Source organism: Pagrus major, chromosome 22, assembly GCF_040436345.1.
Source record: "Pagrus major chromosome 22, Pma_NU_1.0".
NCBI lineage: Eukaryota > Metazoa > Chordata > Actinopteri > Spariformes > Sparidae > Pagrus > Pagrus major.
This window is the reverse complement of record NC_133236.1, coordinates 19,883,141-19,899,344: the sequence shown is the minus strand read 5'-3', so window position 1 is coordinate 19,899,344 and position 16,204 is coordinate 19,883,141. Positions and strand designations below refer to the sequence as shown.

The 16,204-nt window shown below is 41.6% G+C and overlaps 1 protein-coding gene across 1 annotated transcript in view; it reads right to left on the bottom strand.

Moving 5' to 3' along the window:
- wasf1 (WASP family member 1) overlaps positions 1-16,204 on the bottom strand; it is a 66,411-nt gene that overhangs the window by 7,052 nt on the left and 43,155 nt on the right. Inside the window, exons 4-5 of the mRNA XM_073492992.1 lie at positions 15,978-16,131; positions 11,133-11,250 (exon numbers count right to left, since the gene is read on the bottom strand). Coding sequence (XP_073349093.1) covers positions 11,133-11,250; positions 15,978-16,131 — 272 coding nt within the window. The remainder of the gene's footprint in view (positions 1-11,132; positions 11,251-15,977; positions 16,132-16,204) is intronic.

The window sequence follows — 16,204 nt, the reverse complement described above, 5'->3', positions numbered from 1 at the left end:
AAAACTTCGAAACCAACACACAACAGCTCACACTGAAGAATGGCGTGCAAAACAAACACACACACATGCTCGCGTCAACTCAAAATAATACATTACAGGTTAAAGCACAAAAACACTTAAATGAAGGAGGGAGCATTTCACAGTTCAACTAAAAGCTAATTTGCATAAAAAGCACTTTCTCAATCAGTGTAGTTATCCCGAGCCACTTTATGCACTCATATTAGAAAGTAATTTGAAATCCTGACATAAACAATTCAATTAAAAAAAACACATTTTCTACTTTTATCAGGTATTATTCTGTATTTTTCCTCATTATCAACACAGCCCATGAAAAGACTAAAACGCAGAGCAATGTGATTGTGATACTGTTGGACTTCCTTAGCCTGTCTGTGGCACTCTGGTTTCGTCCTTAAGATATATCTTAAAACAAGTTACAAATGCATAGTTCCTTTTTTAAAAGTCTTCTAAAACAGCTGGACACTAGCTTCGACCAAACATTAAACAAACAGGGGGAAGTAGCGTCTCTGTTAGCCCCTTACAAACATTAAAACAACACAGCGGGCTATGTTGCTGGAGCTTTATGTAATAATTTTAGATTTAAAACATTACAAAATCAACTCAACAGGTGGCCAATTCTTATATACAGTGCCTTTACGGTACCAGTGAGGCAGTACCAGAAGTCCAGTTGGCTCTGCACATCATGTGTTTAAAGGCTTATCAAATCAAAACGCTGCACAACTGTTTGTAATACTTACAGAGAGGATTTTACAACTCTGGAAAGTTGTGAGGGCGGCAAGTAATTTATCTTTTAACAGAACGATTGCAAGGTAAAGAAATAGTTCCTTCGTGCAGGGCTTAAGTTGGCCTCCACAGTGAGTATTTGCAGCAGCAGGATGGTGTATGTGGGATTAATTTGAAATAAGCTACAGTGCCCACGCCTGTTGTAATGAAGGAACATGACACCCAGTGCACACCGTCTCAATTGTTTATTAAATAATTCGATGTAGGTCTATGGCACAGAGGAATAAGATACATCAGGCTTTGGCTACAAAGACAATTCATTGTTGGTTTTGGTCTTTTCATGGGATTTGTTGACATATTGCCAGACTTATCTTGTAATCGTAGCTCATTATAAAATCAGGTATTTCAGTTTCAGTAATTGAACACATTCTACAAACTTCCTTTACACAGACACAACATTCCCACCCCGGTTGGCTTTCTAGCTTTTGAGGAAACAATAATTGTAATCCCTTTTCTAGTAGCAGACACACAATACAGTTAGTTGGTGAATGTACACATCTGTGTGTATAGTGTGGTGTATCATTTCCCCAAGAAATGTTTCCAGGCAAGGTAAAGAAAAGGCTTCTGAAACATAATTCCCAGCCTGCGACGCTGGGACTCAAAGCCATCAAAGCCAAAACTAATCAATTTTTTTTGTCACTTAGATCCTCTAGGGTGGCCCACCCTGATTTTTCAATAACTGTGTACAGTATATGTGTGAGCGTGTGTGTGTGTGTGTGTGTGTGTGTGTGTGTGTGCTAGTCTTCAAATGAAACATGCTGGCTGACAGGCGGCTGATTCAACACAGCGTAGGTTGTGGACAGCATCTCCACTGATTTGGCTAAATGATGTTGATTTTGTCTGTCCACTGCTGCGGCCGAGCCGCTGAGAGCAAGCATGAGAATAAATCCTAATGGTAATGCACATTGATTAGGTTCTGATTCATCATGGCCCATTACCCCTGATGAGGCACTGGCTGAGTGGTTGCCTCTGATCTCAAACACACACACACACACACACACACGCACGCAGATTTAACCAACGACCAACCTCCTCCTGCTCTGCAGCTGCACATTAATATATCTGAACTGACAAACTGTATATCATTTATGAGACAGCAATGCATCCTGACAACGATGTCTGCTGAGGCTGAAGGAGCTGCATCAGAAGGTCAAACATTTTAACTTATCATGCTCTGCCATTTTCCAAAGTGAGCCCAGCCTCTAAAATTCAGCTGCAATTTCTGGAAGATTAGTCCGCCTAGCCTCTGACTTCCTGAAAGGTTTTGCAGTCACTGTCTCTTGGCAGTATTTTAAAGAGGCATTAAGGGGCACATTTGCAAAATATAAGTGTTCATACTGCAATAATACTCAGAGGATTGTAGACTATCATTATGGGAATTTGGCTGTATTGATATTATAATGAAGAATGGCAGGAGGGACAAGTGGTTGGGCAGATAAAAGGGCAAGAAAAACGCAGGGAAAGAGTCAAACACATAACGTCATCATCCAGCAGAGAGCATCACAGAGTGAAGGTGTTGATGCAGCAACGTGAGTGAGAAAACAGATCACAATAAAACAAGGAAGATACACTGAGAGAAAATGAGGACAGTGCATCTACGTGTTTGTGTGTTTGTGTTAGTGTGCATGCACGTGTTTGTCACAGCCGTTATAAATGTAGCTAATTTAAGAAGTCCGCGGTGCCTCTGTGAGCTCGTCATCCTTCATCTGAATGGACTGGTGCTGGCAGAGAAAGTGTCGCCGCGCAAGCACTGCGAGTGTGTACAAGTGTGTGTACCGCTGCAGTTTTAGATTTATGATATGTACAGAACTCATTCTCATGTGTCCGTATGTGCACATATTCACACTCACTTCTATGTTGTTTTTTTTTGGTGTGTGTATCCGCACGTCTCTGTATGTTTATGTGAGTATTCGATGTGACAGACTCAGCAGAACTGTAGCTATGTTAGTGTGTAAATAGCCCCCACAGGGAGGCCCTGCAGAGGCACACGACCACCAGACCACCCTGCTGCTGACAATAACACAAACCGCTCACACGTACACACACACACTGCGGCCGCTGATCTATTGGATTTGAGTTGTACAGCCTCGTACAGTAGTGATCTGCAGCTACTGGTTTCACTGAGGAATGTAATAAAATAATCAGTGTACAATTAAAAACGTATTCAGAAAATATTGGTTGTGCAGTCACTTGGATTGCAATATTATGATATTCTGCCTTATCATGAAGCCTCGTGGCAATATCAAATATGCGAGCAAGCTGAAAATGCTCTAATCAAGAAGAGTACAGTCGCAGAGAAGCAAATGTGCATCTCTAGCTATTATGGTTCATTATCTGTAACAGGGAGAAAGATATTCTGCTCAAGCGTGTTTCAGAAAGTGTTAGTTTGAACACTAACACCAGCAAGGCAAACACTTCATCAAAAGAGGGCTCTCACTCTAAAAGACGTGTGCAGTTAGACTCACAATCATTGAGCGAACAACCGCTCTGAGTTGTCTTGCAGTTAGTCAAGTGTCTCCTCCATGGCTGTGTCCCAAATTCCTTACTTACATAGCATCCTTTCCTTCCTACTTCATAGAAACTAAAGTGTGGCGTGGCCAGAACACACTGCGAACAACAGTTTAGAGCATGTAACATTCGCTGTGCTTATTTGGAATTTTAATAATTATCTACAATTTAATTCAAGGTTTGGTTGAGACTAGACATACCTAAAAGTATAGAGTAAGTTAACTAATAAATGAATAAATAAATAAAAAATTGCAGTATTTTCTAGCCATAAACAGCGATGCAAATCAAAGCAGCTTAGCTTTAAACTTTAATGGCTGTTGATACATTGACTTGCAGGTTCACTGTGTGTTGGCTACAACTGTTTAGCAAGTATGCAATAAAGATACAGCTAATGAGAGCTTCAAGAGGAATATTTCTTAACAGTGCTACCTTGTTTGCCTTCAGTTGGAATAGCATAATGCTGTGTTCATGGCATATGGAAGTAAGGCTGGGCCATATGGCCTTAAATAATATTCAGATATTTTTGGGTCATATTGAGATACAGAATATAAATCTTGATATTTTAAAATCTCTCCAGTAGCACGTCATAAATGCTGTCCTTTTTTTTTTTACCAAATACCTCAAAATTGACATTGCGGCAATACTGTAGGGATGATTTCTGACCAGTAATCGTCAGTAATGTGGATATAATGACTAAGTGGGTAAAGGCAAGTATTAGAAGAGTAGTAGTAGAACATTCTGGTAAGTTTAAAAAAATTGCATCACTTTACTGTTATGCATCATTTTAAAACCAGGAAAAGACAACACCTAATATCATATTAACGATGTAATATCGACATATTACCCAGTCCTACAGTACAGGGAACTTACCATAGTTAGACATTTGTAAATAGCCCTCACATCCGGGTCATAATTAGGAAACTATTTGATTTGACGCTTCGTAATACAGAAGTGCCTGAAAGTCGAGTAAATGGGGTCGCCTCCAGTCAGCCAAAGTCAGTCGTTCAAGGCGATTCAACCCACAATTTATAGAGGTAGTGTTATACTTTGTGCCCAGTATACCCTCAATTGACTAAGTCTGTATAATAAAACGGTCTTTGAATTGTTCTGTGACGCCAACACTCACAAGTCAAGGGAGTGTTTCCCATCTCTGGTATCCATCCATGTGGTGTGAACACAGCATGAGGCCAGTTATTACATTTAAAACTCAGTATCCCTTTCTGAAATTGAGCAAAAATGTACTTAAGAACTACTCAGATACTCAGAGTTCTAAGGCTAAATACATTTACAGGGGGTTCAAATTTAGTTCAACACTTCCCATTTTGGAGGATTCCTGATAAAACATATTCAAGGACTCCTAGTCTCCTCTCCCTGGAGTAGAACTGGGATGCAGTCAGGGCAGGTACATACTCGAGGGTTGTTAGTAACAGGGTGAGGCTGGGGAGCTCATTTGTCTCACTTGTGAGCAAACCAGAGGGTGAGTGGACAGATCGAGTGGGGAGAGGGGAGGGTAGGGCTGCAGGCTTCCTCGTGGGGAGCAGATGCTCAATCAGTGGAGGAAGGGGGGAGAAGGGAGAAAGTCTTACCTCTGGGGGAGTGAGGAAGGGAGGAGGGGTTTCAGAGAGGACTCTTATAAGGCCATTGGGACACACAAGATAAGGCATATCCAGCTGCACAGAGTTAGACAGAGTTAGAGCAGGATTCAGAAAAGAGGTTGTGAAGCAGAGGCTGAGAGGAACAAAGACAGAGGATGAGAGAAAGCAGTATTTCTACACCATGACTCAATTCTACCTCTACCATGTTCCTGTCTACCGGTGAAACAATAAAAAATATGAAATGCAAATTCAATTGTGGGTACGTGGCTTAAAATAGCCAACCGTATTACATTACTTTGAGGGTGAAAGTGGTTTTAATCGACATGAAAATGGTATCCAAGCTGCAACTGGTATCTGTGTTGGCACACTTGATCTAAACCAGTCTAAAGTCAGAAAATAGCTGTCCTGGCACTTTCACTAGCTGCACTTGCACCTGCAAGAACTGAAACACCTAGAGAAGTAAAAAGAAGTATTTCACCACTGGAAAGATCCCCCTCGCAAAAAAAAAACGGGCCGTCTATGCAGTAGGAAGACACAAACTGCAAATTGGTGCAGGCCCTGTTGTTTGCACATATGCAACAGTGAACTATAACATCAAAACAAACCATATTCTCCTATTGACTGTGTGTGATTTAAATGTCATGTGATCTCGCTCAAGACTATTGTCATTCTTCTTTATTTCATGCAATAGACATATAGGAGAAAATACCACAAGTTAATTAAGTGAATACATGTGACTGCTTAGATGCAAACTGCTGCTTTAATGAGGTGTCTGCATGTCATCTAAATCACGTTCCCTATCCTCCTGGGTAAAAAGGTGTTGATTGTGAAAAAGAAAATGTTGCTGTTGAGATCACAGTCATTAGACAGCTTCTCTCTGGTCAGAAACAATCATTAGAGCTGCCTGGTACCTGCTGTAACTCTGTTGTGGACTAGGCATCCTGAAATAATTAACATGCAACATACAACTCTGTTGCAGGTAAATAATGATACTTGTAAATATGATCTGCACTGTGCTTTACTAATAATTGCTGAGGTCACGGTTGCCAAAGCATTATGACTAAAGGTGAACATTTAGGATAGGAAATCCATTTCTCTATTCTTCTCTCTACATTCAGCTCCAGTACTCTCGACGTCCACCAAAGTCTTGATGGAAGTCATTCATGTTTTTGTGCTGGAATTCACAGGATCCTTTTGGTAATATCTTCTCCTATATCCCCGGAGGTAAACTGTGCCTAGCCACACACAAAAAGCCCAGTGTTTCTGTGTGTTGACAGAGGAGCGGCCTTGGATGTGTGCAACTTCTGTGGCCCGTAGCAGGGCACTGTTCAGGGTGTCGGTCTCGGTCCATCTCTGAGTCTCACTGCTCCGAGCCTGCTGTCTCAGTCGCTTGAATGGACCTAAGTGGTTGCTATGGCAATCGCAGCAAGGAGGAGGGGGGAAGGATTGAATAATTTTTTTCTGAAAAGGAGGGGGGGGGGGGCGACTTAATGTGAGAAATTTGTCAGAAAGCCGTAATGACTGAAACATAATGCAGTTGGCCTACTGCTGCTGTACAAGGATGTAGACAGGCAAACATTTTCTTGGCATTTTATGATATTTAAAGCAGGCTTTGGCTCTTGTAAGTAAAGAAAAGATCCTTTAAGTTGGCAATAAACTGCCATCACTGATGCTCTTGCTGGCACGTTGTTACACAAACTCACAGCCTACCATATTCTGCTTAAGCCGAGACATTTCCTGAAACTGAAGCACTTTTCTGTCGATGAAATGTTGTGCCTATGAGCGTGGAACAATGTGTAGGATCCTCTCATTTGACCGGGCAGAGACCTTTCTAATGCGGTCTTGAAACTTTCATACAAGCCTGCAGAGGGACATCTTGCGTGACTCCAATGAGTAGAGCCTATTAATTTTATCTGAGCTGTCATCGTCATCAAATATTGATGAAAACAGCTGCACAAAGTAAAGTGTGTTGAAGTCCTTATGTTTAATCTTCACATAAAGCACAAGGAGAGTTTGGCTAACAGCTTTTTCTTAATTTTAACGAGAATGTTATGCGTGTGTCCCATGAGCACTGCAAGTAAAAATAAGACAAAAAAACTTTTATTTGTGTGTGGACCTCAATTATCTCTTTGTAAACAGAAAATCTGTTTTTATTGACCCAAAGTAACACCTTGGTCTGCTCTTTTACAGCTCCCTAATGATGCTTTAAATCAGATTTTGGCACTGTTAATTTTTAAACTTTGACATTTTGCATTTTAATCAGGCAGGATTTCCAGCAACAGTGTGGGAAAAAGTGGAAGCAGTGGGCTTTAAACAAATCCAGAATATATTTCCCTGCTTCTGGACAAGTAGAATAGGCAGAATTAACTGTCAATATATTCTATTACGATGATAAGGCATTTCCAGCTTCCTGTGCCCATGAGTGCTGTAATGAGAAAGGAGTGGGAGAGGCAGAGCCAAAGGGGCTTCTCCACAGGGAATCCAGACACTAGAGACAACACTCGATGTGGTGTGGACTCCGATCTCGAAGAGAGGCAGCAATGCTCTCCATCTCCCCTCTTGCCAACTTCCTCTTTTGCTTTTTCTCTCCCGAGGCCCTGGGCCTTTCCTCCTTCTCACTCTCTGTGTCTCTCTGACTGGCTCAGTCTCCTTCTAATCCACTGAGGGTGAGGCTAACACAGGAACTAATGAGATTAGGACACTGTAGGCTTCTCTTTCCCTTCTCTCTGCCCTGTGCTGCTTTTCATTTATCACTGGCTGCTAATCTCTGTGTATGTGTGTAACATAGTGTAAAGCCATATTTACACACACTCATCTAACGATTAGTGACTCAGTAAGAAAATGGCTGGAGATTAAAAAAAAAAGATGAAGGAGGGGATAAAGTGCAGACATTTCCATTTTAATTTCCACTCTCTGTCCCTCTTTTTGTCAGGTACAAGTTTCAAGATGTCAGTTTTGATAGCTGAGAATTCAATTAGCCTCACTTCAGTCAACACTTGCTTTTAAACATTCAAATAGTGTTTCTGCTTTTTCTTTTAATTAGCTCTTTGAACAGTCACATACCAAATTCACATTCTGACTCTGCCGTGAATGAATCATCCAAGCTTTTAAAATGACGTTTCAAACTGTAAGGGAATGTTTTTTGCATTATTCTGAATTTTAATTTGTCATAACACAGATGTATTTCCTGTGATGTATGATACAATCCATAAAATGGACACCTAACATGAGGAAAAGTTAAAGTTGCTGGGAAACTGGGCCCACTTTAGATGAATAAATCTCTCAAACACTATTTAAAAAGATGTCATTCCATCTGCTTTTTTTTCACCCTTGGCTAGAAGATTTGATTTGTTGTCTTCTCTCTGTGCTGTAAGAAGAAACTCTTGACCTGAACCCATGAACTGTGTCTCTCTCTAAACCAGCTGAAGTCAATTGCTTTTGCTACTCACTGGAAGGCATCCAAACCCGTTTTTCCTGGCTCAGTGTATTCAAGGAGTGTATTTAGAGAAAGTTTTAAAGAGTCAGTAACACGAGGCTACAGTTCCCTGAGGACCAGATTGGCTCTTTATTTATGAAACATGTCAGGAACTCTTAATCTTGCGCTTGGATGATTATTGATCTTTACATTCGAAATCCTGGCCGCCATGCAGTGCTTTTTCAAGATCAACCTTTTTGTATTCCTTCTTTCCTTCCTTTTAATTCTTTATTTGTCAAATGTGACCTCGGGCAAGGAGAAGGGAAGTTGGAGAAGGTTTTTCAGCTTTACTGCCATTCAGTTTGTCCGACATACAGTGCTAAAAATCCCATGTTTGAATTCTTTAACATTGCGTTTATCTACATTTTGGTTAGTTTCTCAGGGAATAATGCATGGATCAGTCAAGGTCAGTCATATTTAGGTGGCTGGTGTCTATGAGTGAGTGCATTTTCATGTGGATCCTACATCTGGCGAGCTTAAATTATGGTTAAGCAGTCACAGGTGGCTTAAAATTAAGAGTGATACAGGGCTATAGAGTTTGAATAAATAAATATAAAATTAACCTTTTTTCCCAATGCCCAGCTGTCATTAATATAAAGTTGTAGCAAAAAGCTAAAGAGTAAGAGTGAAGACTGAATAACTTCAGGGAGGAGAGAATGTGAGGGAGAGAGCTGGGACATTTTCTGTCACGGAACAAAATGTGTTGGCAGCCAATCTCAGATAGCGTCACGCTGACTGACAGGTGGCACGGCCCGTCAGGTCCTCGACACTGCGGCTGCATGGTCGATCATGGTCGATTTGGATCTGTTATGTCTGTGCATATCTATGCCTGTGTGTGTCTGTTTAATAGGAAAACTGTCAAAACATTTAGGAGTTTAAACGGGAAGAATGATCAGAGGTGGGAGGCGGGCCTCCCCAAACAGTTTCAGGGGAGGCTCAGTGAATGGAAGCGAAAAAATATCACATTAGTTGAAAATGAGATCATAGAGAATACCCGAAATGTGTGTGACTTACTGAAAGAGATAGTAGTTATCTGGAACGGTACTGTTTTTCCCCAGAGTCAGAAACTAATAAATGCCTTAGGAGAAGACATTTTTTAATATTTTATTATTATTAGGCTATTTTGGTTCAATTGCTGAGTGTCTATGTGATCAAATATTATAATGATGTTCCCAGGCCTCCAGGAATCGAACGTACCTAAGCAAATAAACTAAGAGGGAGGGCGAGAGGGTGCCTGTTCCCATTCTTGTCTCACAGTCTCAGACTTTAAAAAACCCTGCTATAGATGATACTTGTAATCCTCCAGTGAAATAATAAGGTCGAGTACGAAGGGTATACATAGTGCAATGCAACAAACACACGCGCTTCATGAACACCCTGACTGAGAGATGATGTGGGCAGAGCCATTCAATAAATAAGTGATGAAGTGTAAATCTGTCAATGATTTACACACTAAATTTCACCCATTTGATATGTGAGTGCATTTTACAACCCTCTCCCTTTAAATGCTCGAATCTGCACTCTCTCCATACACACACATATACACACTCTCCACACTGTATTCACCCTGATCCTCATTCAGACCATTTATCCGCCATGATGGTTACACAAACCAACAAAAATGTGTGCGTAATTCCTCTAATCCATCCTGCTCTCCCCTGTGAATGTCCTCTAGGCCTTTCCATGGGGTCTGTCTGTCTAACTACCAGTGTGGCGAGGAGGGAAATGAACGTGACTTTACAAGCTGAGCGCACCCGGGGCTTTAATTAGAATGAAATCACTGGAATGGGCTTTGGCTACAAGCGCACACATCAACCTAACCCTCTGAAGCAAATAAGTTCTGTCTACGGCTGCAAAAAAAAATCAATGTATGTTTATGATAAAGGTGATGAGTACTAAACCGAACAGCGAATAAACATCCTTAATTCTACTCCGACTCTCTCAATCTTCCTCCAGACTTATTCTAGGCTGAACTTGCACTCTGTCCTCTCTCCGCTGTTTCCCACCATCATTAAAAACTTCATAAACCAACAAATTACATCTTCTTCATTCACATGAACCCTCAACGGAAAATCTCTCTCCTTACTCTTCATTGACGTGACTGTAATAAGCTGTGATTGACTGTGAGGGGGCGAGATGTGTAGCACGCCCTGCTTCCCACGCAGAGAAATGCAAGTTGGTGCTGATTAGAGCTCTTGATGCTGCGGGTGGGAAACCCCTCTATTTGGAGTAGGGGGGTCATAGCTTTGCATCTGATGTGGGAGAGGGGCTTTCTATGGATGTACAAGAGCTTTTTTATTCAATTTGTGTGTCTGTGCTGAGCTCTCTCATGAGGTCACGTGTGTGTGCTTGTCTGTGCAGAGGCAGTGAGGTGACGCACAGTGCGGAGGCAAATGAACAGCAGATGCTCCCATTAATTAGACGTAATGATCACATAAGTAATAACTAACAGGGCTGACTGGAGGAAGGGGTTGATTAATCTCGGAGTGGTGGCTAATTAATGCATTAGACTACATGGTATGACGCCAAGCCTGTGAATCTATCAGTGAACAGCCTGTCAGAGTATTCAAGCAGGACGCATCAGTCTGAATCTGTGGATAAGACAGGAAGCCTCTAGTTCACTCTCACTTCACGTCCTTCCTACGCAGCCCCACTGCTCTTCACGAGCACCTCGACCTATTGCAGTAATAAAAAGAGAGCAAGCTGTACTGCTCGGTGCCAGGACCCTGTGCTTATGATTGTTTCAGACATACCTTCTGTTTCCGCCTCTCCTTCCTCTTGTCCTCTGTGTCCTGCAGCATTTTCTCTCTCCACAGGTCAAAGAAGTAGGATGGATTGGTGTAGAACTTCAGGCCCTCCTTCCCGTCGTCCCTGCAGAGAGAGAAAATAAACCAGGAAATCTTGTTACATTTTGATTGGCATGCCAGAGAAGTTGTTTTCTTCCTGTCTTGTGGAAAATTTGGCCATATGTCTCAACTCAACCAGAGCTGCAATGATTTTGATCATCATTTCAGTCATTTTTTTGAGCTCTAATTCCAAACATTTGGTGACTCTGCTTCACAAATGTTTGCTTCACAAAGAGGGTTAGGGTTAGAGAGAACTTTACTGTAAATAAATGGTCTGCTGATTATTTTCTCATTTAATCAATTAATTGTTTGGACAACAGCTGGTGGAAGAAGGCCATCACGATTTCCCAGGCTTGACGATGATGTCCTCAAATGTCTTGTTAACCGCAAAATATTCACTTTACAATACTGTAACTAATAAAAGCAGAACATTATTTTATCTGAGAAGTTCCTAATCAATTAACCAACTGATTGTTTCAGCTCTACGTTAAGACTAAGCAGACGAGCAGCGTGGGGCACAACATGATACTGCTACAAATAGGCCTTTTTCCTTTTTTTCTGTCTTTTCTGTCAGGCAACCTTGAACAACTGTGAGTGAGGGAAATGTTGCATAATAATCATTTTTCTTTTCCCCTCTCCTGCCCTTTTCTGTCTTAGTCTGCTTTCCTTCAACAAATCATATCTATTTATCATGTTAATAATAGCTCATGTGTTATCATTCATTTCCTCTCAACCCTGCTCCTCTCTCTGTCTTCTTCACTGGCATTGCAGAAGCTTTTGTGGTTGATGGTCACTGGGGGGAGAACAGTGCCATGATGACAGGGAGGGAAATGAAAAAAGACTTCTGACAGGCACAGGTGGTTATCACATCAAAAAGGTCCCTCTTGACGAGAAAATTATCATTCACAAACTCCCACACACGCTGTCCGGAAATGTCATTTCATATCAATACGGGGATATGACTTGTAAATTGCCCTGCTGATGTCTTTCTCTTCTTTGTCTTTCCTTTCATGTCTGCATATGTGTTTTACCAAACAGCAACATTCATCCCTGAAAACTCTGCACCTGGGACCACCGCAGACCTCGTTTCCATCCAAATTTAAGTCCCAGGACTTAGTCTTCTAGGAACTATAAGGTTTTTTCAGCCTGTTGTTGTCTGTCTTTGCAGCGCGGTCTAGAGATGTGTGTGATTAGCCAAATCAGTCTGTTGACCGTTGGCATTTTATTTCTCTCTCTGTTTCTCAATTCCATGTTAATGTGTTAAAGCACAATGAACCAAAATGGTTTGCAGCTGCAGATTATTAAATGGCTGGAAAAAAAAATGCTCAGCTGCCGGCTACACCCCCAAAATTCCTGTACTTTTAGTACAACGACCCAGCTGGGATTTTTTGGGGGGTAAAATAATTTCCCCCGGAACTTAATTCAAACCCTGGCTTTTGCGGTGGAAATGCAGCAAAAGCTCTGAGTTCCTCGAAAGGTTCTTGGTCCCTTGTGAAATTTACAGTAAATCATCGGTCAAAATAGTTATGGCGTTACAAGATATCTGGTTTCTTGATTTAAAAAACTTAAGCACAAGCCTGTGTGTGTGAAAACTTTAAGTAAAGAAGAAAAATCACAGAGATTAAAACTGTCATGTACTGCCAATGGCAGGCTGAAGTTTAAGATAACAGTGCTGAGAAAACTGAAAACACAATCTGCATCTGAAATCAATCATCTTTTAAATTCTAGGTACAATTTGGATGAATTCAACGACAACTGTGCCATGTTTTGTTCTTAACAGCGACAATGAGTGTTTTGAATTTGCTTCCGCAATGACTTGTACTTCTGAATGGATTGTTTTCAATCACAACTGCAACTGAAGCTCAGGTGGTATTGTGGTATTCTCATGTCATTCTGCCATGCTCACTTGATGGACAAAATGGATTGGTCGCCTGTCAATATAACTTCCAGGGGAAACATCAGATGATACATTAGAGAGTGAGTGAGGAAGGAAGTCAGCGTACATGACTACACGTAACATGAATAAAACACCTCATCAGTGAACATTTCTGCCTCAATAACATTAGCTAGATTTTTATTGGCAAGGGTAGTTATTTAACAACTGGTACAATTGCATGCTATTTGAGGATGTCATCAAACTATGTCTGCTGTTTTCAATGTTCTGATTGAAGAACCCGTCATGACAGAAATTACATACTGTGCGTTTACTTACAAACTAGCAGAGATTCACTCAAACATGTAGTGCAAAACAACTTAGTAAATCCTTCACTTCTGACCGTCAGTCAGAAATATTTATGAACATGGCAGAAGGGCACATGAAAGGGCATTTCAGATGTCCTTTGACACTAAAATTAAATAAAGAAATATTTGGTGTATCCTGTCCGCTAAGTGGTTCTGACGTCATCTTATGTGTAGCTGCGGACACATTTTAGGAGACAATTATTTGATGATGACACAGAGAGAGCAAGAACACAGAACATGAAAAGGAAAAAGCTTCAAAAGGCAAGAGTGGAAAGTTTAATGATATGCAACACAACAAAGGGAAGAAAATAGAATTGAACAATGGGATAAGGCAAGGGTGGAGAGAGAGCTGCTGTTGTGTGTGTGCACTGCGGGTAGTATTTGACTGTTTGTGTAAATCATTATGCATGGTATTCACTCTGTGTTTATTTGAGATGGGTATTGGTGTGTGTGTGTGTGTGTGTGTGTGTGTGTGTGTATGTGTGTGTGTATACGAGAGATAGAAGGAGGGAGAAAGAACGAAGCAGCTTTGCTCAGGGTGGATCTGAGAAATAACAGCCTGGGGAGGTGTCCCAGGGAGACTCCTGGTGTGATGTGTGGAGAGGAGAGGAGAAGAAAATGAGAAGATGCGAAGAGAGGAATGCAAAGGAAAGGAGAGGAGAAGAAGGAAGAAGAAAATGAGGAGATGAGAGCAAAGGTAAGAAGGGGAGAAGAAAATGAGGGAGGAGAGGAGGGTAACGGGGAGGAAAGGAAAGGGTTAGACCAAGAGATCAGAGCAAAGGAAAGATGAGGAACGTAAAGGAGAAGAAAATGAGGAGAGGATGAGATAAGGAGGAGATAAGACCAGAAGAGAAGAGAGGAGGGCAGAGGAAAGGAGGGGAAAATAAAATGAGGAGAGGAAAAAGGAAGAGGAGGGGATATGGGAAGAAAATGAGGATTGGACAAGAAAATGGAGAGGGAAGGGGAACAAAATGAGGAGAGGAGAGGAGAGGAGAGGAGAGGAGAGGAGAGGAGAGGAGAGGAGAGGAGAGGAGAGGAGAGGAGAGGAGAGGAGAGGAGAGGAGAGGAGAGGAGAGGAGAGGAAGGAGAGGAGAGGAGAGGAGGAGAGGAGAGGAGATCCCTACTTCTTAATGGCAGCGCTAAAATTAAAACATATGAACTACTCCTTCTCTAAGGGAGCAACTGTTCTCTATAAAAGATACTAATCCAGTGGGCAATGTGCTTCCCCCCGAATGAAACAAGACATTCAGAGTATGATTTAGAACGGACGTCAGCGAGGCAGCCACCCACACCTGCCTTTCACTTGGTCTGAAATACCACAGCCTATACCTGTACCCGTCTCCCGCCGGCGCATGCGTCTATAAACAAAAAAAATAAAAAGATCGTGTTTAAGCTGTAACCTTCTCCAACTGGCTCGGTCAAGGTGACGGTTTTACACAGAGATGGGTCATGTGAGATGCTGCAGGAGAAAAAAAGAGTTGGGGGGAGGGGTGAGAAAAGAAGCGAGAATGCAGCAGGGTGAGAGGGCCGAGAAATAAAAGGGAGGAGAGTGCTGGCCAGCAGAGCTTTTTATGGATTATTCATCTTCAGATGACTCCCTCCATCGCTCTGCTTGGCCTGCTTGAGATGCTGCGTGTGGAAAGAGTCACAAACCCACTGATTACATTGTACCGACCAACCAACCAATTACACAAGCAAGTGTTTCAATCGAGGCTAAATCAAATTTTGAGGTTACAGCAAGCTCAGGTTGTGTTTTCATTTTTTTTTTTTAGGAGAGTGGAAACCAGGGCTACAATTACTGATTATTTTCATTATGGATTATCCTGCCAATTATTTTCACGATTAATCATTGAACTGTGAAAAAAAAATCCTGTCACAGTTTCCCAGAGCCCAAAGTGCAAAGTGAAGTCGTTTATGTGAAGCTGCTTATGCTGCTGTCTTGACCAGGATTCCCTGGAAGAAGAGATCTTGTATCTCAATCAGACCTTCCTGGTTAATTAAAGGATGAATAGAATAAAATAAATTGCTTTATTTTTCCAACCAACAGTCTGAAACCCCCCCAAACTCTTTATTTACTATCATAATTGTCAAAGATAAGCAATATCCTTACAATTAAGAGGCTGGAAACAGCAGATGTTTGCCATTTTTGCTTGAAAATGACTGAAATGATTAATCGATTATAAAAGTAATTGGCTAAACAAACTAATCTATTAGCCATCGTTGCAGCTCTAGTGGAAAAAGACAAATATATGTAAAGGTCGATGTAGTTAGCGTCTCACTGGGCTCAGAAAAAGGGCGGCAATTAGAGGAAACCTTCCTGTTCCAGAACAATGGCACCCCTCCATCATACTCTATTGTAGTTTCATCACTTCACTTGCAAAATGTGGTTTTAAAATGCAGACAATCACTGACCTTTTTTTTTTTTTGTTTAAAAATACAGTAAAACTCATCATACCATGTAAAACCTCAGACCACTTTTTGTAAAGTAAGTGAAAAAGGCTGGATTCACACCTGTAGGGCGTGAGGATGTTGAGGGGCGGCGGCTGCTCGCATGTCTGGAAGGTCTCCTGCAGCGGGATGGGCAGCGACGTGCGGTCAAACAGCTGCTGGTCCTGAATAGTGGAACTCCTGAATGCCTTCCTCATGGTGATGTCCTGAAGAGACACTGAGGAAGGGATGGAGGCACGGAGAAGAAAGCGAAGAGAGAGTTGCAGTTATTAAATCAGGCTCTTTGAGAA